The sequence below is a fragment of the Mastigoproctus giganteus genome, chromosome 4 (genome assembly GCF_048544385.1).
Source record: "Mastigoproctus giganteus isolate SK-2022 chromosome 4, ASM4854438v1, whole genome shotgun sequence".
NCBI classification, from domain to species: Eukaryota; Metazoa; Arthropoda; class Arachnida; order Uropygi; family Thelyphonidae; genus Mastigoproctus; species Mastigoproctus giganteus.
The window spans coordinates 1625686-1651371 of NC_143578.1; the positions used below are offsets into that span (position 1 = coordinate 1625686).

A 25686-nucleotide genomic window follows, 5' to 3' on the forward strand; every position below is an offset into this window, starting at 1 on the left:
CACCTCAATCACCTCGCAGGGGTGCCTAGTCCCCAGCCACTGCAATTTACAGAACTTAAGCCTCTCTTGGTAAGAGGATCAATTCATTCCCCTCACCAATCTTGTTGCCCTTCTCTGTACACGCTCAAGCAACTCTACATCCTTCCTAAAATGAGGCCTCCAGACCTGTACGCAGTACTGAAGGCGTGGCCTGACCATTGCCTTATACAGAGGGACAATCGCCTTCTTTTCCCTGCTAGCAAAATTCCTGTATATCATTGACAAAACCTCATGACCTGCTCTTGCAGCCTGTCAGAATTTTTCAGAAAACTTCATATCTGACTGCACAATTACTCTCAGGTCTTTTTCATTTTCTACCACCCTAAGGGTAGTACCACACAGCTGGTATGTTACTCTGGGGTTACTTCTACCCACATGCAGTACTTTGGATTTGTCAATGTTAAACTTCATTGTCACTTCTCAGCCCAATTGCCCAACTTATCTAGATCCAGTTGGAGTAGCATACTGTCTTTAGTGTCATTAACAACCCTGCCAACCTTTGTATCATCTGCAAACTTGGATATTAAACCTGATATGCCTTCATCAATATCATTCATAAATACTGGTATTAAGGGTAAGTTGCTACAATGGATAAAAGGATGGTTGAGTGGGAGAAGACAGTTGTTGTTGTTATTATTATTATTTAGGATCATTAGCAACTAAGGCCATATTGCTCTGGGCCATATTGATATGCGGTGGTCACTCCCTGACCTTTCCGCATCCTCCGTATTTGTTGGCTCACGGGCTCGAACCCCGGTCTAATCAAGAAGCATGTGCTACGCACTGCTGCTCCTGCCCACCTGGCTATGGTTTGTTTGTTTGTTTTGATTTTATTGGAGCATTAGCTACTAAGGCTATAATGCGCCTCTGGCTATGGAGGCGCCAGGGAGAACACAGAGGGTGGTAGTTAATAGGTGCTGCTCTTCGTGGACTAATGTTATTAGTGGAGTCGCACAGGGTTCGGTGTTGGGTCCTCTGTTGTTTTGTATATTTATCAATGATATCGATGAAGGTATATCAGGCTTAGTGTCAAAGTTTGCAGATGATACAAAGGTTGGCATGGTTGTTAATGACAGTAATGGCAGTGTGCTATTGCAACAGGATCTGGATGATTTGGGCAGATGGGCTAAAAAGTGGCAACTGAAGTTTAACCTTGACAAATGAAAAGTACTACATATGGGTAGAAGTAAACCCAGAGAAACGTACCAACTGTGTGGTACTACACTTAAGGTTGTAGAAAATGAAAAAGACCTGGGAGTAATTTTGCAGTTAGATATTAAGTTTTCTGAGCAATGCAGACAGGCTGCCAGGGCAGGGTTTGACAATGATATATAGAATTTCGCTAGCAGGAAAAAGAAGGTGATTGTCCCTCTGTATACGGCAATGGCCAGGCCATGCCTTGAGTACTGCATACAGGTCTGGAGGCCTCATTTCAGGAAGGATGTAGATGTGCTTGAGGGTGTACAGAGAAGGGCAACAAGATTGGTGAGGGGAATGAAGGGATTCACTTACCAAGAGAGGCTTAAGTTCTGCAAATTGCAGTGGCTGGAGACTACGCACCTGCACGGTTATCTGATTGAGGTATATAAGGCCTTGAATGGGTTGAGCATGCTGAATTCTGATGGGATCCTGCGACTTGTTCAGATTACGAACCTAAGGGGGTATAAATTCAAATTAAGAAAAGACAGATGTAGAATAGATGTGTGGAAATTTGCCTTTAGCCAGTGGGTGGTTAATTACTGGAACAAATTTCCATCTGTCATTGTGGAAGTTGATAGGTTGAATAAATTTAAGGAAGAACTGGACAGACATTTGGAGGGAATGGTGCGATTTTTTTTTTTTTTTTGGCTGATGCTGCATAAGCTCATAGACTTGCTTTCTTGCATCACATGCCGCCACCACTACTACTGAAAACAACAATGGGCCCAACATCGAACCCTGGGGAACCCACTAATAACATTTTTCCACAAAGAGCAATGTCCACTGATTACCATTCTCTGTCGTCTCCCACTCAACCATCCCTTTATCCACTGTAGTAACTTACCATTAATGCCATACCTCTCCAATTTGTACAGCAGCCTTCCACATGCAACAGTATCAAAAACTTTCCTGAAATCCAAGTATATGATATCAAAATTATTCTTTGCATCCAGTTTCATTGTGACTGCATCATAGTATCCAATCAAAATTTGTCAGCATTAGCATTAGTAGAGGCATATGATGCAAGAAAGCAAGCTTATTCAGCATCAGCCAAAAAAAAACACACCACTCCCATTTCACCCCTCCGTTCGCTCGAAATACCTGTCCAGTTGAGCCTTAAATTTGTTTAGGCTATCAACTTCAACAACAAGTGATGGAAGTCGGTTCCACCAACCAACCACCCGCTGGCCAAAGGCAAATTTCCGCACATCTATCCGACATCCGTCCTTCCTCAATTTGAATTTATGCCCTCTGAGCTGATTATTCTGAGCAAGATGAAGAATCCCATTGGCATTGAGCATGCTCAAACCATTCAAAGCCTTAAACACCTCTATCAGATCACCTCGCCGGTGCCTAGTCTCCAGACTCTGTAATTTGCAAAACTTAAGCCTTTCTTCGTAAGAGCAATCCTTTGTTCCATCCACTAATCTTGTTGCCCTTCTCTGTACCCGTTCCAGCAGCTCTACATCCTTCTTGAAATGAGGCCTCCAGACCTGTATACAGTATCCAAGATGTGGCCTAATCATTGCCTTATACAAGGGAATAATCACCTCCTTATCCCTGCTAGAAAAATTCCTGTATATCATTGACAAGACACCATGAGCTACTCTTGCAGCTCGTCTGCACTGCTCAGAGAACTTCATATCTGCCTGGACAATTACCCCCAGGTCCTTGTCATTCTCCACCACTGTCAGTGTAGTACCGCAGAGTTGATAGTTGCTCTGGGGTTACTGTTTCCCATATGTAGTACTTTACATTTGTCAATGTTAAACTTCATTTGCCACCTCTCAGTCCATCTGTTCAACCTTTCCAGATCCTGTTGCAGCAGCATAGTGTCAGTGGTGTCCTTAACAACCCTGCCAACCTTTGTATCATCTGCAAACTTGGACATTAAACTTGATATCCCATCATCAATATCATTCATAAACACCGAAAACAACAACGGACCCAACACTGAACCTTGAGGAACTCCACTAATAACATTAGTCCACGTTGAGCAGTGTCCATTGATTACCACTCTCTGTCATCTGCCACTCAACCATCCCCTTATCCATAGCAGCAATTTGCCTCCAATGCCACACTGCTCCAATTTGTGCAGCAGTCTTCCATGTGCAACAGTATCAAAAGCCTTTCTAAGATCCAAATATATAATATCAAAGTTATTCCCTGCATCCATTTCTTTTGTGACTACATCATAGTATCCAATCAAATTGGTCAGGCAAGACCTGCCCTTAACAAAACCATGCTGTGTCTGAGCTATAACTGAATTCTTGTCTAGATGATCCTGCAGTGCTTCTTTAACCAGTGCCTCCATTAATTTACCTGGAACAAAAGTTAAAATAAAACAGGTCTATAATTACTTGTGTGAGCCTTTGATCCTCCTTTGTGAATTGGAGTTACATTTGCACATCTCCAGTCTATGAGTACCTCCCCTGAGTCCAAAGAAGCTCTCATAATTATGGATAGGGTTTGCTTACTTCCTTTGCTGCCTCCTTTAATATAACTGGATAGATCCCATCCACCCCAGGTGCCTTTTTTATGTCTATCCTCAACTATCTCTCCTCCACTTTCCTCTCAGTTATTACAAAATCATCCAGCTCACTGCCAATGTTTACTTTACCTACATCATTCTCCTTCCTGAATAACTCCTCATGCGTGAATGTAGATGCAAAATACTTATTTAGATTGTTAGCCACCTGAGCAGGATCCTCAACTGTTGTACCATCAATATCCAGTGGACTAATCTGATTCATCCCTTTCCTTCTTGAGTTTAAATAGGTAAAGAACTCTTTTCTGTTTTTCTTTGCATCCTTTGCCAAGGATTTTTCGTAGTCTGCCTTTGCCTAATCTCCTTTGTGACTTGGTTACAGACCAACTTATATCTATCATAGGCTTCCATGTCACCCATTAATTTGTATGTATCCCATGCATTTTTCTTCTCTGCCACATGTCTCATTAGTTCATCTGACAACCATTTAGGCCTAAACCTTGAACATTATTTCTTAGTTGGTATGTAACTGGATAGATCTAGATGATCTATCCAGTTACATGATCTATCCAGTTACAAGCCTGGTAGCCTCTAAGATTAGTTCCTTGAATGCTTCCCATTTTGAGTTTGCTGTTGGTAACATCATCAGTTGGTCCCACTGTATAGAATTTAAATACTGTTTCAGACCATCATAGTCGCCTTTACAAAAACAAAAACCCTTCCCTTTACCTCTGATGGTAGTTACCTCCTTGAGTAAATCCCACTTCAACACACTGTGATCACTGCCACCTAGTGGTTCATTTATCTGCAGATTCTTAATGCATGAAGAATCACTACTGATAATCAGATCAAGAGTATTGCTCCCTCTTGTTGCCTCACGAACATGCTGATGTAGAAAACAATCATCCAATAAATCCACAAAAGCCTTGCTAGTGTGCGAGTGACCAACCCACAAATTCCAGTCAATATCTGGGAAATTAAAATCCCCCATAAGGAAAAGTCAGACAAGACTTTTCCTTAACAAAGCCATGCTGTGTCTGAATTATTGCTGCAGTCTTGTCTAGATGATCCTGCAATGCATCTTTAACCAGTGACTCCATTATTTTGCCTGGAACAGAAGTTAAACTAACTGGTCTGTAATTACTCGTGTCACCCTTCGATCCCCCTTTGTGAATTGGGGATACATTTATACATCTCCAGTCTGTGGTGACCTCCCCCATGTCCAAGGATGCTCTCAGAATTATGGCTTGTTCTTGTTGTTGTTGTTTTGGTTTTTTCAGGATCATTAGCAACTAAGGCCATATTGCTCCAGGGGTATGCAGTGGTCATTCCCTGACCTTTCCGCATCCTCCGTATTTGGTAGTCATGGGCTCGAACCCCGGTCTAATCAAGAAGCATGTGCTACGCACTGCTGCTCCTGCCCACCTGGCTATGGATGCGTTATAATTATGGCTAAAAGGTTTGCTTAGTTCCTTTGCCGCCTTCTCCCATCCACTCCAGGTGACTTTCTTATGTTTAACTTCAACAATTTCTCCTCCTTTTTGCTCTCAGTTATTACAAAATCATTAAACACTCCATACAATTTGATAATCTTCTGGCATTTTCAATCCTTAACTCCTCATACTCGAACACAGTATTCTAAATGTGATCTTACAATTGCCTTATACAGTGGGATTATGACTAGGGTTTTTTCTCAAGATTTAAAATCCTTAGAGTGTGTTCAAGGGGTGGTGACGTGCATTCCATAACCTCTCCTATCCAAATGTCAACCTCACCTTCTCGGGGCGAACTGACCCGTTTCCACAGACGAGGCTCTGGCGACCGAGTCACAGCAGTATAACTGTTCCATCACATACAGAGGAAATGCTGTACCTGAAGTCTGTCTAGAGGCTATAAGGTAGCAGTCCCACCACTAGACTTACCCTGCAAAAGGCTGGTAACCTATCCGGGGGACATTCTAAATACTCGAAATAAGCTCAAGGGAAAAAACTGGATGGATCTCAAGGGTAAAGACCTAGGCAATGGATATAGGACTACGATTAAGAAACTTAAAGTAGCAACTTGGAACGTTAGGGGAATAAATCACAAATTAGATGAATTGACCATGGAACTAAAAAATAGAAATATTGACATAGCAGTCATGACCAAAACAAAAAAGAAGAACAAAGGATCCAAAGAAATAGGTAACATCATAATGATATACTCTGACGTACCAAGTGAAATGTGGGCATCATCAGGAGTTGCTGTTATAATAAAGAAAGAATGGGAAAACAAAATATTAGACTACTCTTGAATAGTCACCCAGAATATTCAAATTAAGACTAAAAATTCTATCTTATACAATAACAATCATTGGCATCTACACACCAGTAGAAGGCAACATTGATGAAACCACAGAATTTTATGACGAATTACAACAGATCATAGACCAAACCAACAAAAACGAGTATCTCATACTAGCAGGAGATTTTAATGCAAGGGTTGGTGCTCAATCAGTAGACAAATGTATAGGATCAGAAGGCGAACTCGTGGTCAACAATAATGGAAGATGCCTGATAGACTTCTGCATTTTTAATAAACTTAAAATTACAAATACTTTTTTTCAGACACAAGAATATCCATACATTCACATGGGAAGCAAGAAACACAAAGTCTATAATAGATTATATTATCATTAATGAAAATTTAAATGACAAAATTAGAGACACTGGAGTATTCAGAGGCAGTGAAATTGACAGTGATCACTACCTAGTAGAAAGCACTTTCAAAATAAAAAAAAATTATCTTAATAAATACCAACAAAAACTACTAAGAAATTAAAAATACATTTGTTGGAAGACGAAAGCACTAAATTCCTGTATGAAAGTCGATTGAAAGATTAAACTCAAATCAGATGAAAGTGATAATTTTGAGGAAATCTGGTCAAACATGAAAAAATCAATTCTGGGAGCTGCTGAAGAAAGTCTTGGATATAAACCTATAAAAAATAAAAACTGGCTAAGAACTTGGAATGAAGAATGGAAACAAACAATCAATGAGAAAAACAAGACCTATAAACTGTTCCTACAAAATAAAGACCTACACATAAAATATAAAAAGCTTACAGCAGAAGTCAGAAAACTAACCAGAAGAATACAATGAGATGACTGGAATAAATTTGTTAAATCTTTAGAACGTGATATCATGGGCCCACAGAGAAGAGGTTTTAAAATTTTTAAGAAATTACAACTAGACACAAATGATCAAAAAACCAACTCCATCTCCCAAGCAGAATGGAAGCAACACTATTCCAAACTATGGTATAACCCAGGCACTAGGGAATTGGAAGATGAATCAAAGATGAAGAAAATATAACAATGGAAGAACTAGAGTTAATATTACAAAAATCAAAAAACCGAAAAAGCCCAGGCATAGACAATTTGAATGTAGAACTATTTAAATATGGGTGCACCTCACTAAAAAATGCACTACAAAAATTATTTAACATCATATGGCATAAGCAACAGATACCCAAAGATTGGGAAACAAAAATAGTAATCAATTTACACAAAAAAGGCTCCAGAAATAATCCTAACAACTACAGGGGGATAACACTGCTGTCAACTGCTGCAAAGCTATACTCTAATATACTAAAGAATAAACTTAATAAATACAGTGAACAATTCTTAGAAGAAGAACAATGTGGGTTCAGAAAAGGGAGAAGCACAATAGATGACATTTTCTAACTACAACAAATTTTGGAGAAAAGAAGAGAATTCAATCTACCAACATTTCTGCTCTTTATTGATTATGAAAAGGCATATGACAATGTAAACCGGGAAAAGCTTTGGCAGATTCTACGTGAAGAAAATATCACAACCCAACTCCGGAAAGCGATCCAAAGCCTGTATAAAAACTCAAGTCTGTATAAAATATTCTAAGGGCCAACTATCAGACCCAATTAACACCAATAAAGGAGTGAAACAAGGATGTGGACTATCACCAAATTTATTTAATATCTACATCAATAAAATTCTTAAAGAATGGAAACAAACAATTAACAATTTTAACAATTAAACAATTTTAAGGGCACAAAAGGTGATATAGTTGTACACGTTGGCACTAATGATATCAAGAGTAGGAGACCGGCAGAATTGCTTAACAAGTACAGGTCACTGTTAAAAAAAACAGTGAAATAGGGTTGAATTTGAAAGTGTCTGCAATTCTGCCCAGACACGATAGGAGGGAGTATATGATGAGAGCCTTGTTGATCAATTCGGCCCAGGAAAGATTGTGCAAGGCTCAACGGTAGAATTTTTTTCAGCCTGGACTGTACTTGTTAACAGGAGAGATTGCTTCTACAGGGATGGGATACACTTAAATAGAAAGGGTGGAAGAATATTTGCTGATGCTATCGAGGCAGTGTTAGGTGGGTCAGAAAACTGCTAGCTTGGGGGTTACAAGGACTAATAGATTAACAGTAACCACTGGCAGAGGCGAAAGTGATTCTTGCACTGCTTCTATTAGAATGAGCAGAAGCCTGAAAAACAAGATGTAGGATATTCCAGAGACTGCTGGGAGTCATTGCGGTACAAGTAAACACATGGCTTGTGTTAGGGTAGCTAAGAAAAGAAACAGGTGCATGTATACTTGCGTGTACACCAATGCTAGGAGTTTAGCAAATAAATTTGATGAATTTGAGGTATTGCTCAAAACATCAAAGGCAGATATTGTTGGGATATCAGAGACGTGGTGTCACACAGATATAAGGAATGCAGAACTGTAATTTGGGGAGTACAACGTCTACAGAAAGGATAGACTGAATAGGAAGGAGGAGGGGTTATGCTATTAGTTAAGAAATACATAAGATCCAAGGAAGTGAAGCCAGTGGACGTTGCTGGACAGTGCAGTGTCGAGTCAGTTTGGTGTGACATAAGCATTGGGAGATCAAAATTGAGAGTAGGAGTGTGCTATAGGCCTAATGACTCCGATGAGTATAATAAGAAACTGTACAGGGAAATAGAGTGGGCCAGTAAATCAGAGAGTCTTATAATGGGAGATTTTAATTTTCTGGGACTGACAAGACTGACTGGAATTTGAGGGCTGGTCACTCACACACTAGCAAGGCTTTTGTGGATTTATTGGATGATTGTTTTCTACATCAGCATGTTCGGGAGGCAACTAGAGGGAGGAATACTCTTGATTTGATTATCAGCAGTGATTCTTCGTGCATTAAGAATCTGCAGTTAAATGAACTACTAGGTGGCAGTGATCACAGTGTACTGAAGTGGGATTTACTCAAAGAGGTAACTACCATTAGGGGTAAAGGGAAGGGTTATTGCTTTCGTAAAGGCGACTACGATGGACTGAGACAGTATTTAAATTCTATACAGTAGGACCAACTGATGATGTTACCAACAGCAAATGCAAAATGGGAAGCATTCAAAGAACTTATCTCGGAAGCTACTAGGCTTTACATACCAAGTAAGAAATATTGTTCAAGGTTTAGGCCTAAATGGATGTCAGATGAACTAATCAGGTATATGGCAGAGAAGAAAAATGCATGGGATACATATAAATTAACGCATGACACAGAAGCCTATGATAGATACAAGTTGATCTGTAACCAAGTTACAAAGGAGGTTAGGCAGGCGAAGGCAGATTACGAGAAATCTTTGGAAAGGGATGCAAAGAAAATCAGCAAAGAGTTTTTACTTATGTAAACTCTAGAAGGAAGGGGATGAATCAGATTGGTCCACTTGATATCGATGGGTCAACTGTTGATGATCCTCTCAGGTAGCTAACAAACTAAATGAATATTTTGCATCGACATTCACACATGAGGAGTTATTTAGCGAAGGGAAAGCCAGAGGTGTGTTCAACTCTAGCAGTAAGCTAGAGAATCTTGTAATAACTGAGAGTAAAGTGGAGGAGAAATTGTTGAAGATAAACACAAGAAAGGCACCCGGGGTGGATGGGATCTATCCAGTTATATTAAAGGAGGCAGCAGAGGAAGTAAGCAAACCCTTAGCCATAATTATGAGAGCTTCCTTGGACTCAGAGGAGGTACCCATAAACTGGAGATGTGCAAATGTGACCCCAATTCACAAAGGAGGATCAAAGGTTGACACAAGTAATTATAGACCTGTGAGTTTAACTTCTGTTCCAGGAAAATTAATGGAGGCACTAGTTAAAGAAACACTGCAGGATCATTTAGACAAGACTTCAGTTATATAGCTCGGACACAGCATGGTTTTGTTAAGGGGAAGTCTTGCCTGACCAATTTGATTGGATACTATGATGCACTCACAAAGGAACTGGATGCAGGGAATAACTTTGATATTATATACTTGGATCTTAGAAAGGCTTTTGATACTGTTGGACATGGAAGACTGCTGCACAAATTGGAGCAGTGTGATATTGGAGGCAAATTGCTGCTGTGGATAAAGGGGGTGGCTGAGGGGGAGAAGACAGAGAGTGGTAATCAATGGACACTGCTCATCGTGGACTAATGTTATTAGTGGAGTCCCTCAGGGCTCAGTGTTGGGTCCATTATTGTTTTCTGTATTCATAAATGATATGGTATATCAAGCTTAATGTCAAAGTTTGCAGACGATACAAAGGTAGGCAGAGTTGTCAAGGACACTACTGACACTATGCTGCTGCTGCAACAGGATCTGGAAAGGTTGAGCAGATGGGCTGAGAGGTGGCAAATGAAGTTTAACATTGACAAATGTAAAGTACTACACATGGGAAACAGCAACCCCAGAGCAATGTATCAACTCTGTGGTACTACACTGACAGGTGGTAGAGAATGAAAGGGACCTGGGGGTGGTTGTGCAGGCAGATATGAAGTTCTCTGAGCAGTGCAGACAGGTTGCAAGAGTAGCTCATTGTGTATTGTCAATGATATATAGGAATTTTTCTAGCAGGGATAAGGAGGTGATTATTCCCTTGTATAAGGCAATGGTCAGGCCACACCTAGTGTACTGTATACAAGTCTGGAGGCCTCATTTCAAGAAGGATGTAGAGCTGCTGGAACGAGTACAGAGAAGGGCAACAAGATTAGTGAATGGAACAAAGGGGTGCTCTTACGAAGAAAGGCTTAAGTTTTGCAAATTACAGTGTCTGGAGACTAGGCACCAGCGAGGTGATCTGATAGAGGTGTATAAAGCCTTGAATGGTTTGAGCATGCTCAATGCTGATGGGATTCTTCCTCTCGCTCAGAATAATCACCTGAGAGGGCATAAATTCAAATTGAGGAAAGACAGATGTAGGATAGACGTGCGGAAATTTGCCTTTAGCCAGCGGGTGGTTGGTTGGTGGAACAGACTTCCATCCCTTGTAGTGGAGGTTGATAGCCTAAATAAGTTTAAGGCTCAGCTGGACAGGTATTTTGAACGAACAGAAGGGTGAAGTGGAAGCGGGTTTTTTTTTTTTTTTTTTTGGCTGATGCTGCATAAGCTTGCTTTCTTGCATCAAATGCCTCTACTAATGCTAATGCTAAACAACGGAATACAGTTGAACAACAGGAATAAGATCCAAGCTATATGATATGCTGATGATCAAGTAATAATTGCAAAATCAGAAGATGAACTACAGATAGCAGCAAATGAACTGAATAAAATAGCTAAAAAGTACAAGATGAAAATCTCCACCTCAAAAACAAAATCAATGGGATTATGTAGAAAAAACATACAAAGAGTAAAAATTGTTATTGATGATAAAATAATAGAACAAATATCTGACTTCACCTATTTGGGAAGTTTAATATCAAACGAAGGGAAAGACATCCACACTAAACTGCAAAAATATAATAAAATGATTGGAATGATTAAACGCCACTTCGGAAAACAAATGACAACTGAAATAAAATTATGACTGCACAACATCACTTCCAAACCAGCCCTCTTCTACAGCTGTGAGACTTGGGTCAGAAATAAGAAAGATGCACACAAACTAGAAGTAGCACAAATGAAATTTTTAAGACCATTATTAGGCTTTACAAGACTAGACCACCAAAGAAATATAGATATCCGCGAGAAATTAAAAGTAGATAACATAGTAAATGACATAAAACGGTATCAGGAAAAATAGATCAGCCACATAGAAAGAATGAACCCAGACCAGATCCCAAAATCAGCCTTTAACTACAAACCTACAGGCAAGAGAGATGTTGGTCGACCAAGACAACGATGGCGAGATCAAAACCACTTCCAAGAGCTACAACGGAACAGGTCTTAAAAGACCTAAGCTGGAACAAGTTCATGATGATGATGAAATCCCGATTACCAGGAAAAGCAAAAATATTTTGCAAGAAATTGAGATTTTTTTGATTTTTGTTTTTCTAATATACAGACTACTATGCAGTTTATTTTGAAATGCTTAATTTTTATTTAAATATGGTTGCAAGTAACTATTTCATTTTCTCTATCTAATTTTATGATATATATTCTTGTCCAATCAGAAAAATATTGTGCTTTCGTTTCATAGTTTCCTGATAAAATAACTGTGTATTCCCTGAGTTTGTCATAATTCCAGTCCCTTCTCTGTGGGTCAGTGCATGTGCAGTGTAAGACACAAAGTATTACAAATACTTATTTCTCTGAATAAGAATAGTTGGCAGAAATAAAACAATTTACTAACAAGGAGAACAACAATTCAGAAATTAGCATTAGCATTAGTAGAGGCATTTGATGCAAGAAAGCAAGCTTATGCAGCATCAGCCAAAAAAAAAAAAAAAAAAAAAAAAAAAAAAAAACAAACAAACCCGCTTCCACTTCACCCTTCTGTTCGTTCAAAATACCTGTCCAGCTGAGCCTTAAACTTATTTAGGCTATCAACCTCCACTACAAGGGATGGAAGTCTGTTCCACCAACCAACCACCCGCTGGCTAAAGGCAAATTTCCGCACGTCTATCCTACATCTGTCTTTCCTCAATTTGAATTTATGCCCTCTCAGGTGATTTTTCTGAGCTAGAGGAAGAATCCCATCAGCATTGAGCATGCTTAAACCATTCAAGGCTTTATACACCTCTATCAGATCACCTAGCTGGTGCCTAGTCTCCAGACACTGTAATTTGCAAACCTTAAGCCTTTCTTCGTAAGAGCACCCCTTTGTTCCATTCACTAATCTTGTTGCCCTTCTCTGTACTCGTTCCAGCAGCTCTACATCCTTCTTGAAATGAGGCCTCCAGACCTGTATACAGTACTCTAGGTGTGGCCTGACCATTGCATATACAATGGAATAATCACCTCCTTATCCCTGCTGGAAAAATTCCTGTATATCATTGACAATACTCCATGAGCTACTCTTGCAGCCCGTCTGCACTGCTCAGAGAACTTCATATCTGCCTGCACAGCCACCCCCAAGTCCCTTTCATTCTCTACCACTGTCAGTGTAGTACCACAGAGTTGATACGTTGCTCTGGGGTTGCTGTTTCCCATGTGTGGTACTTTACATTTGTCAATGTTAAACTTCATTTGCCACCTCTCAGCCCATCTGCTCAACCTTTCCAGATCCTGTTGCAGCAGCAGCATAGTGTCAGTAGTGTCCTTGACAACCCTGCCAACCTTTGTATCGTCTGCAAACTTGGAAATATCTCAGTTAGAGGGAGTGGGCCTGTTGGGATAATAAACAAAGCAAAGCAGTAAAGTAGAAAGAAGATAGATTTAAAGGGTGCTCAGGGAGGTAGTCAACCTTAATTTAATCCCTCTATCATACCACCAATTGAGGACTCAATCGTTTTTAGGAAGGAATCGGTTTGGTGTGGTTCTAAAGTAAGTCAGTAGGGGGTTTAATGGTAGAAGATGAAAGGGCTGTGTGGTAAGGGCAATTTGTGTGTTAATAACATCTGAGAAAAATAAGTTTAAGAAATACATAGTAATTGGGCGAAGTTTGAATTAATAGACAGAGATATGCAAATAAGAAGGAAATAAGGTTTTCACAAGCAAAGAAAGGTGTGTTTAAAAGAAGAAATGTAGTTGTGAAAGTGGGATAGATGTCGGAGAGAAAAAAAAGTGATGTGAGTGAGAAGAGAATGAGAGGGAAAAAAATTATGGGAGAAGGATCCAGAATTCGGTGTGCTACAGGAGTGATGTAGTGATGTGAGAGTGTCAGTTAGTAAAGAAGTATATTACATATTGTGGCTTGAAGACAGAAAAGTGTAATTGCTGATGAGTTCCAGGAAAGATATAACTGTAAGTCCTCAGATCAGAGATCTTTAGAACTTTATTAAGCCCTTTTTGGAACATTTTTTTCCGGAAAATGTGTCGTAACGGATCGACTTTTTTTATATTACAGATTAAAAGTTTGCATCATGCGAACACTCACTGTATAGTTTTTGTGTTTTTTATTAATTTTTTTCATAGAAAATACATGGGAGTAATTAACCCATTTGGACTATCCCAAGTTAACTCGTGTATGCCAAAAAGTGTGCAAATTATACAGATTTTTTTAAGAAATTAGCACTTGAGCTAAAAGAAAGGCACAGAAAAAGTCTTCATTACTCATTATATAAATAAATTTAAAAATTCAAGTGGAACACACAAGCAGTAACCTCCCTCCACAAGCAGTAATCACAAACTAACTACATTCTGACACACGGCCGCCACAAGTGGACAGGCAAGGTAAGCATCGCTTATGGGCGGCAATTCAAGAGGGCACCAAAATATTTTTTGATATTGTTTTTGTGGATTCAGTATTCTGCATTTAGAATGGCAAATTATATTTTTTTTTTTTTTTTTTTTTTTTTTATGTGAACCCCAAACACGAGAGGTATTAGAACCTATAGTACTTAGTACCGTGCTTGGGTTGGAGGTTGAGAAGACGAAAGAAGATATTTGTTGACATTGGACTTGAACTTCTGTAGATTGTAATTTTCAGGAAATACGTATGAAGGAAGGTTGTTCCAGAAACGGCAGTTGAATGAATAAATGAGGAAGATGAAAAGTTGGTTCTGTGGGTTTGAAGTTGGACAGTAAATGGATGTTGGCTGGTGGCGGCACGTGTTCGGACTGTTTTGAAAGAGAGAGCGGGAATTATAGAAGCCAATTCAGAAGAACAGTGCCCATGGAAATATCTGTAGAAGAGGCATGCAGCAGAAACAGTACGTCTATGAGAAAGCGAGTGGAGAGACTCTGTTAGAGATGAATCATTAATTAACCTAACTGCCCTCTTCTGAATGGAATCAAGAAGCCTGAGAGAGGTTTTGGGGGCACCACCCCAAATGTGGGAACAATATTCCATGGCAGGGCGGATTTGCGATTTATACAGAGTGAGCAGCTGTTTGGAAGAAAAGTAACGCCGAGAGCGAAAGAGAAAACCAAGTTTTTTAGATGCAGAGGAAGCAATATTTGTAATGTGCTTGTGCCAAGAGAGATTAGAAGTCAGGGTAATCCCCAAAAGAGATATATCCTTTTGCCTAGAAATTGGAGTGTCACTAAAGATAAGCATAGGAGCAGAAGAATCCTTTTTGCGAGATATAAGACAAGACTGAGTTTTAGAAGGGTTGAAATCAACTAAGTTGTCTTTGCCCCACTGGAGAATTACCTGAAGATCGGCATTTAAGGAATTGGTAGCAGATTTTCGAGAAGTTGAAGCTGATTGAGCAGGGCAAGGTTTCTCAAAATGGAAAGTTGAATGCAATGTGCTATCATCGGCAAAACTATGGATAGGATTTCCAGTCAATGGAAGAAGGTCATTGATATACAAGAGGAAAAGAGTGGGGGAAAGAACTGAACCTTGGGGGACACCGGCATTAGTGGAGAAGTTAGAAGACAGAGAGCCATCTACCATCACCCTCAGTGAGCGATCAGAGAGAAAACTGGATAACCAATTACTAAAAACAGTTGGCAAACCATAAGATGGAAGCTTGTTTAGAAGACCTTTATGCCAAACACGATCGAAAGCCTTTGAGATGTCAAGAGCAACTGCTTGTGTTTCACCGAACCTTTCCATTGAAGTAGTCCATAAATGGGTAACATAAGCCAGAATATCACCAGTGGATCGACACCGACGGAATCCATACTGGCGATCGTTGATCAGACGGAAGGTTTCTAGGTAGTTTAAGAGTTGGCGGTTAATTGATTTCTCCATTACTTTAGAAAGAGTAGAAGTAATTGCAATGGGACGATAATTGGATGGGAGGGATTTGTCGCCCTTTTTAGGAACTGGCTGGATATGAGCAAATTTCCAAGCAGAAGGAAAAACACCTTTGGAATAAGAAAGTGAAAAAAGGCGGCAAAGAATAGGAGTAAGTTCAGGAGCACAGGTTTTGAGAACAAGTGGAGAAATACCATCAGGACCTGGAGCTTTCTTAGCATCAAGATTCATCAAAATCCTTCTGATATCCTTTTGACGGAAGACCACAGGAGGCATTGAATGGACCGTGTTGGGAATGGTGGGAGGTGTTTTACCAAGTTCATTAATACATGAGCTGGAAGAAAAATGGGATGCTAGCAGGTCAGCTTTATCCTTGGCTGAAGTGACAACAGAACCATCTGGTTTGGACAGAGGTGGAAGCAGAGATGGGCAAAAGTTGCGGCCAATAGCTTTGGCAAGAGACCAGAATGCTCGGCTACCATTAGGGCAAGAAGCAAGTTTTCTACTCTTAGCCTGTTCAAACTCTAGTTTGGACTGATTAATAACTGCTTTACAATTGTTGCGAGCTTTGGTGTAGGCAGAAAATGAAACTGAAGAATTAGAAACAAGCCAATTACGATATGCAACATTCTTCTCTTGAACAGCCTTAGCACATTTATTGGAAAACCAAGGTTTAGATAAAGGACGAGATTTTAAAGTGGAGTGTGGGATATAGGATTCCATTCCTGCAAGAATAATTTCACTGACAAGATCTGAGCAAACGTTGACATCAGGAGTTTTGAAACAGTAATCCGACCAAGGAAAAGAAGAAAAGAAGTCTCGCAGGTCATCCCATTTTGCATCCTTGTAATGCCAAACAACACGAGGTTGGGAATAGCCATGAGATAAAGGTTCCATTGGAGAAGAGACAATCACCAAGTTGTGATCTGAAGTGCCTAAAGGACCTCTCACTTCGACCGTGTACTTAGAAGGGTTGTTTGTGAGAAAAAGATCAAGCGTATTGGCTGTATGATTAGGATTGTCCGGTATTCTTGTAGGTAAATGAACAATCTGTGCTAGGTCATTAGTAATTGCAAAAGCCTCAGCATCTCGACCTGCTGGGTCGGTGTGACTAGAAAACGGAAGCCAGCTGGAGTTGTGAACATTAAAATCACCAAGGAAAATTACCTCACTGTTAGGAAAGTTTGACTGGAGAAAGTCAAGTTGCAACGAGAGGAAGTCAAAGAGCTCCAAGTGATTAGTGGAGTTGGGAGAACGGTAGAGACAACAGATGAATTTGACACAATGAGGTAGAGAGATTTTAAGCCAGAGAAGATCAAAGAGAGGAGATTCCAAATTGCCAAGTCTCTGACAGGGAATATCAGAACGGACATATGCACAAGTACCACCTTTGAGGCGAAAGGAATCATACAGCGAATAATTTGGGTATCTGAGATGAACAGTAGTTGAATCAACCGCTAACTGAGATTCTGTCAGAAAAAGTACATGGGGTTTGGCAGACTGCAAGTGGAAATGGACATCGTTGAGATTAGAATTGAGACCACGTATATTTGTGAAATGAATTAGGAAATCCTTGGGAGGTTTAGATCTTTTCGCAGATAAGCTTGTTCTATTAGTTTGACAATTCATGGTGTATTCAATAGTAAGAAAAAGTGGGTGGGATATGCTGTATGAAGTAATGAAATTTTTGGATATGGCGTACATGTGGGAAGAATATACCCAGATCCTTGACATAACGTGGCCTCGACAATGCTCCCCGCATACACACTACTCGGACTCCCTCCAGTCACTATCTGGCAGAGTAGAGGTAGCAAGATTATACACTAGCTGATCCGGAAGCCTCCTAGAGAGTTACCAATAGGTTCGGTCCGGTGTACTAACTAGCGGCCGGCCTGCGAAAACCGTTTTAGAGCTGTACCCTAGAAATGTAAGGAAATTTTGCTTATTGGTGGCACAGGAATGTGTACTACTGTTCTGACATTGCTGTACAATATAAGTAAAACGAAAGCCAGTCGTTTGCTGCCAGGTGTAAGAAAATCCTGAGAAAATTCGGGATTTACCTGCCTAATGCAAAATTAGCCAGATAAATGTCAGAGAAAATATGTTTCAGTTCTAAATTTGGAGATATTATTGTTTGCTTTGGGTATTATTGTATCCCAAACTTTAGATAAGAAGAGAAACATATGTATTAGGCAGCAAACTCAAGTAAAGGACATTCTTATCAAAACTAAAGAACTAAAATGGTCTTGAGCAGGACACATAGCTCGAAGATATGATGACAGATGGACTAAGAAAATAACAGAATGGTACCCAAGAGGAGCTAGAAGAAAACCTGGAAGGCAATGGCGGAGATGGATAGATGAAATTCATGAGGTTGTTGGTAGTAAATGGATGGCCATTGCACAGAACAGAAGGAACTGGAAAGTTGCTGGAGAGGCCTTCATCCTGCAGTGGATTGAAAATGGCTGATGATGATGATGATGATGATGTATCCCGAGATATTTCGTGTAGTTCCAAATAACTTTTAAAACTAAAAACGAGATATCTCGGGATAATCCATGAAGCAGTTAAATTTAGGAATAAAACTGACCAGACCTGCATGTAACATTAATGGAGTGTGAATAATATAATGATTATTATTTTATTCAGTTAATGTTAACAATATCATGAGTTGTGACTGTAACATGACTTGAATTAATTAAGTAAAGTAATGTTCATATAGTAAAAAGTATACTAATGTGATGAATTTGAATTTGCTTTAATATTAATACAGTTTTTATTAGCAAAATAATTTAAATATTATTTAATTATTAATAATTATTTCTGGATAAAAAACTAATTTTATTTAGTTCATTTTAGTTAACCCTAAGAATGAGTAAAACATATGAAGAATGTTGGCAGTATTTTAAAAAAGATGACATAAACCACACAGCTTGTTGCCAAATGTGTTTCAAAGCACCGGAATGCAAAGCATCACCAACAAGTGGTTTAGTTCATTTTAGTTAACCCTAAAAATGAGTAAAATATATGAAGAATGTTGGCAGTATTTTAAAAAAGACGACACAAACCACACAGCTTGTTGCCAAATGTGTTTCAAAGCACTGATGAACATATTCATGGCATGAAAAGAAAGAAAGCAATTGAAGATGATCAAACACCTCTACTTCAAAAAAAAGAAAACACACTGTGTCAATTCGTAAAACCTCAAGTATCAGAAATAGACGAATTATGTTGTTGTTGTTGTTGTTATTTGGTTTTTAGGAGCATTAGCAACTAAGGCCATATTGCTGCGGGATATACGGTGGTCATTCCCTGACCTTTCCGCATCCTCCATATTTGGTGGTGATGGGCTCGAACCCCGGTCTAATCAAGAAGCGTGTGCTGCGCACTGCTGCTCCTTCCCACCTGGCTAGACGAATTATAACTAAATTTGCAGTAGTAGATGGTATTTCTATTAATACTATCACAAAGAGCAATTTTATCCGAGAAAGTTTTTCTAAAAGAGGCTTATAGCTACCAAAAAATTCATCTTCTGAGCACTAATATATAAGTATTATGAAAAAGCACATCCAAGTCTATATTGAAAAATTTTAGCTTTAAAATGTAAAAATGAGCATTTCCATAATGAATGGATCAGTAATAGAATCCGAAGATACATGAACCTTCATGTATATTACAACGATGGTTCATTAAATCTTGGTCTAATAATAATTCATGGAAATTGTACTTCCAAAAAGGCCTATTCTTTAGTTAAAGAACCATTGGAATCCTTCAAGATTTGTTTTGAAACAGATATAATTACAACTAACTACTAGTGATGGTGCTGCAGTTATGGAAAAATTTGGTAAATTATCACAAGCCTTTAACAGTTATGCTGTAATCACACACTTCATCTTGCAGTGATAAAAGTATTTTATGTTAAAAAATCAAAAGATACCAATAGCACTGATAGTAGCAAAAGTTACAATGGAGACAATTTTTAATCTGAATACAAAATGATTAAATACAAAATTTAATCTGAATGCTAAAGTAAACAGCAAATTAGATTCTGATAACAAAGAATCCGTTTTGTATGATGATATTTCTGCGGTACTATCTAGTATGAGAAAAATTGTTATACTCTTTAAATATGCTCTGCTAAGAAATACTATTTTACAAGAAGAAATAATAAAGAGAGAAAAAATAAAGTTGCAAGTCATTTTATTGATTGAGAGATTTTTAAGAATTTTAACACCGATAAAAATTTCTTTATGTGAATTAAAGCTCTCTTATCTGCTGTGGAAGGATGGATATCAAAAATCGCTGAAGATATATTAAACTGCTTAAAAACTCGTGCAACTCGCAGTTGAAGCATTAAGTAATCATAATGCAAATCTACTAACATGTGAAGGAATTTTTAGATTCCTCTTTCATAAATTTGAAAAACAAAATTCTATTTTAAGTAATAAGCTTTTAAAGAGGATTAAGCACCAGCGTTTTAAACATAGCGATAAAGTCTTAGTGTCCCTAATTAGAAATTTAAGCAATCCAAATAGTTTAAAGGAGGTTAATAATGATTTTTTTTTGCTATGGCAAATAAAAATGAAACTATGCGATCAGCGAAATCAATAATGGAATGAATTGTCAAAGAAAAGTGTACTTTAGCAGAAGAGTCAGAAACAGAAAATAATATGAGCAAAAAAATGGAAAAGTAGGCAACACGGCAAATTAGAAGTAGATATAAAAACAGAGTTAGTGATAGATGTATCCATTTCAACAGAAAAACCAGAGTCAATCCAATGAAATAGTGACATGTTCACTGACACCAAATCTAAAAATTTTATTAGATGCACTGCTAACAATTAGACCTACTTCTACCCAAAATGAAAGAAATTTTTCTACTTCAGGAAAAAAGCAAAGAGCCAGGCTTTCCAACCAAACAATTAATGCACTGTGTTCTTTAAAATTTTATTTTAACAATAATTGTCAATGTTAAATGCTAATATTAGTTTGCTAATCTCAAACTTGGTGTTTTTTGAATAAATGTATAGAATAATGTTGCCTATCTGTATGCTGTACCAATATAATAAAATTTTCTGTTTATATTCATTAAACTATGAGTCCTATTTTTTAGTATTTAATTTTCCTTAAATTTTAGTTTTTTTACTTATACACTGCAATGTACATTTCATTATTATAGTGTTTTATAACTCGAATAAGGACAAAAATTCTTATCAAAGAGATAGCAAATATTTAATCAATAAGATAAAATTTTCAGGAATTCTTGAGAATTCTCGGGAACCACAATTTCCTGTTCCCAGTTCCTGATGATTAAAAAATGTAGGGAATTTAAAAACCCTGATTACGACTACCTATCTCTACAGGATAACATTCAATAAAGCATCGACAGGACACCATGGGCTTTCCTAGCTGTTTGTTTACACTGTTCAGTAAACTTCATATCTATCCATATTATAACTTCCCGATCTCTTTCCTCCTTTACTGTTTATGATTCAACTCCATTAAGTGTATAATTTGAGCTGCTATTTCCCAGATGCAAGAAAGGATACAAACTGTTATTGAGGCCAAGGGGATAACTGCATTTTAAGGACAAAAATTAAAGATTTTCAAATATTTTTAAGAGCCGTGTGAGAAACCAAGTGGAGTCTGCATTCAATGTCCACTCCTCACCTCTAACCTTTTAGTAGAAAGTCAGTTATATGGCTACTGAATAATTGAGTAGGATTTGCTGCCAATATGGAATTATGCTAACTGAACAAAATAAATTTAAGACTCATAACAGCTGAAACATCACCCAGGCTACACTGAGCTAAATATGCTACTGGAAAAGCTATCAAGACAGACGCTGTTGTAACTATCTTGATATATAATACAATTATTATATCTAAATATTAATTATCAATCAATACTAATAAATAATCAGTACTAACATATTAATCATTGAATTATTCCAAATTTTAAGAAATCTCTTATTTAAAAATCCACTGCCCTTACCTTTACCATTAGTAGCCCGTAAGATGTCAGTCTCAAATGATAAATCTCTTGAACTGCTGAAATTTCGGTCAGTTAACTGTGGGAAACGCTTTTTCAAGAAGTTTCTTTTTTTTTCAGAACCTTTTGAAAAAAAAATATTAATTTAAAATCTCACATTTTTAAATACAGCTAAGAAGTTAAGCTGTTATAAAGAAAATCCAATAGATTTTATTTAATAAGCTTAATAAAGGTTCAATAAGAAGAGAAAAAAGTAAAAGGAAACTGACAAGAAATAATTAAAAATTTAAAGAAACCTATTAGGAACAGCCAGCTATTGAAAACACGTTCACAAAATGTTTGTTTGTTATTTGGTTTTTAGGAGCATTAGCAACTAAGGCCATATTGCTCCGGGGATATGTGGTGGTCATTCCCTGACCTTTCTATATCCTCCGTATTTGGTGGTCACGGGCTCGAACCCTGGTCTAATCAAGAAGCATGTGCTATGCACTGCTACTCCTGCCCACCTGGCTACGGAGGCCCCCTTTCACAAAATAATAATAATAAGAGGAAGAAAACTCAATATATGACAGATGTTTTACTCATTAGGTGTAGTATTTCACCCCTAATCAATGAATTATATCTGATTTTATTATTATATTTAACTCACAATAAACAGATTCTTCAATAATTTCAAACCATCATGGATATTAATAGCCTCAGAAACAAAACTTGCAAAGTTAATTTCTTCTAGAAAATAGCTTTGCAAAAATTAAAATATATAGCACACAGAGAGATAGATGAATATGCTTTTCAGTTAAATCAAAAGTGAATTTGGGATAATGAGAGGTTATGATTTCCCAAATTTCCTAAAACAAAAAAAAAAAAAAAAAGTAGTAAATAGTTAATGTTGTCCAAAATGGCTAACAGTAAATGGAAAAAAAAAAAAGGGTGGGGGGGAGCATTAATCATGCAATTTCAAGCTGTAAACATAACACACTTTAAACAGTAGTATTAGCTAACTGTGAGTTTAAGGACTCCTTATGTGTTGTGTTATAATAGCTAAATATATTAAAGTAGCACTGCTTAATTTTCAGCACTCACCTCTTGACGAATCCACTTGGATGTGATGAGATTATAAAAGACATAGTTAATAAGAATGAGAGACTTTCTTGTACTAAATCATTACAGAAGCTGTGGCTCAATTTAAATTTTAAAAAATTAAAACATGAAATTAATTAAACCCATTAAAATATGCACGTAAGAAAGGGAATGTACACTCCATTTCATAGTTGTCAATTAAAATCGTAAAGGTGGTAATAACCTTGAACAGATTAATTATTAATGGAAAGCCAATAGTTGTGCATGAGCAACTTTTGATATTCGTCTTCAGTTAGCTTTGTGAGAAGAGGAACGCGAACATTATTAATAAGAAGATCTATTACCCGAGATGCAATTCAGAGCACGTGGGAACTTTATTTGAGCCAAGTCCCAAATAGGGGAGAGGTTGATTGGGAGTTTTGTGTTTAATACGTTCAATGATGTGTGTTGATGAAACCATTCAATAACTAAAGCTTCATTTTGGAGAATTTTATAATTAGATTCCAATTTAATTATAGTAATAGCTGAATAAATCAGTGGATTATGATTGTGGGAATGGACATGCTGTGTTAACTCAGTACTAGATAGGTTAAACTTAAAACTATTAAAATGATAATACACATGTGTATTAGAGATTTTGGAAGTACCGAAGTGTGAGCCTCTGGCATCCTGGTAACTTTCATTATGAACTGAATGCTACCAATAGATTTTGGCTGAATATCACCCACTTTGAGAAGCACTGGTCTAGCACTATCCATTGGGGGCATTAGAGGAGCCACAGGGGGGGGCGATAGGCATGAAAGGGGCAACAGGGGCCGGATGGAGCACCATAAATGATTGGCCGTTACAAGGGTTTTATGGCTTATTTAAAAAATGCTGTGCCAAATATTATTACTGTTCATTGTGTCATTCACCAACAGCATTTAGTTGCGAAAAAACTTGGTGATCAACTGCACAATTCTCTACAAACTGTTATTACTGCTATAAACAAAATTAAAGCACACTCTTTGAATGTTGTTTGTTTGTTTTGGGATTTATTGGGCGCATCGGCAACTATGACCATAGTGCACCACTCTTTGAATGATCGTATATATCGAAAGCTTTGTGATAAACAGTGAAGATTGTGAATGATTTCTACTTCACTCTGAGGTTTGGTGGCTGTCAAAAGGCAACTGTCTCAACGGATTTTATGAACTCTTTGATACGATTTTTCAGTGTTTTGAAGATAGGAATAATGACCATAGTAATGACCTCAAGAAAATGAAAACTGATATTGCTTATCTTGCAGATTTATTTATTAGATTCAACTCAATGAACTTACACTGACAAGGACAAGATGCAACTCTTAAGGCGAAAACTCAAATTTCACCATTTATTTCAAAATTAAAGCTTCTTATGCGCAACGCAGGATGATGTGAATTGTATCAATTTCCAAATCTGTTGGAAATAGAGAAAAAAGAAAAAATAGCTGATGAAACTCTTAACTTTTTGTAATCATCTAGAAATGTTGCACAGAGATATGCAGGAAAGGTTCGAAGATCTTCTTAATTTGAAAATTCCAGATTGGGTTATAAATCCTTTTTTAAATAATGACGATGGCAAACGTTTTTTAGAAGAAGAATTGATTGAGTTACAAAATGAAGTTGAACTGAAGCCAAAATTTCAAAATTCATATCAGGAATTTTGGTTACAAAAGAAAATCCCCAACCATTATCCTGCATTGTGAGGAATTGAAAAAAAAAATACTTATTTCTTTTCCAACATCATATCTAGTCAAAACCAGTTTCAGTGTTGTAACTCAATTGCTGACAAAACAAAGAAATTGTCTGGATGTTGTTAAACGTGGCGATTTATGACTTCTACTTACAGATATTAAACCTAATATTGATAAGCTAATAAATCTCCACCAAGCTCATCCATCACATTAAATATTAAAATATAATTAACTATTTCCATTAATATCATGACTTATTTATGTAATTAACTTTAATTTTTATGACTTAATTTAAGTGACTATAACTGACTTTATTTATGTAGTTATAATTTTTTACGAAGAAGGAATAAATTTCAGTAAATAGTTTTCTTTATAATTCACACACATACATGTGTGTGAATTATAAAGGCGAACAGACAAATATTCATTTCAGTTATTTAACTTCACTTTATATTGGTGGGCTAAAAATGGCAAGGGCTTTTTTTTAGTGGGCGGTGATCCAAAAAAAGTTTGAGAAGCACTGGTCTAGACTTTTCCATAGCTTGAAGCTTCAGCCCTAAACACTTTATATTCTCTATATACATGTATAATGTATTGTCCCAATAAACTAAATAGAATTACTAAACTAAATGGTGCAAAATTATACTGAGTTTAGTAACATTTGTGATTATGAATATTCTTGCAAAAATTTTGGCATAGGAACTTACCCACTGTTGTAAAAACTTCACAGCCCATACTCAAAGCAATAGAAATTGCTGCTTGACCAACTCCACCACTTCCTGAATGAATAAGCAGTTTTTCTCCCCTCTGCAATCTCCCACGAATACAAATAGAATAATATGCTGTAGAATAAGCTACAGGCACAGTACAAGCTTCTTCTAAGGTCCAGTGATCAGGAATCTCCCACATGAAATCAGGATCAGCCAAGACAGTTGTAGCTAAACCTTTGGAAGGAACTAGACCCATAACTCGCTGGCCATTTTGATCACGGCCAGCAAATTCTAATCCCAAGATACAATCTTGCATGGCTAAGTCACCTGAAGAGAAGTTAAAGGCAACGTGATTAAAGTGGAAGATATATTTCGTTCATCAT

At 37.6% G+C, this 25686-nt stretch overlaps 1 protein-coding gene across 1 annotated transcript in view; it reads right to left on the reverse strand.

Moving 5' to 3' along the window:
- Positions 1-25686, reverse strand: part of FASN1 (Fatty acid synthase 1) — a 371433-nt gene that overhangs the window by 114201 nt on the left and 231546 nt on the right. Inside the window, exons 19-20 of the mRNA XM_090372546.1 lie at positions 25301-25630; positions 21803-21922 (exon numbers count right to left, since the gene is read on the reverse strand). Of these exons, the coding sequence (XP_090228672.1) occupies positions 21803-21922; positions 25301-25630 (450 nt within the window). The remainder of the gene's footprint in view (positions 1-21802; positions 21923-25300; positions 25631-25686) is intronic.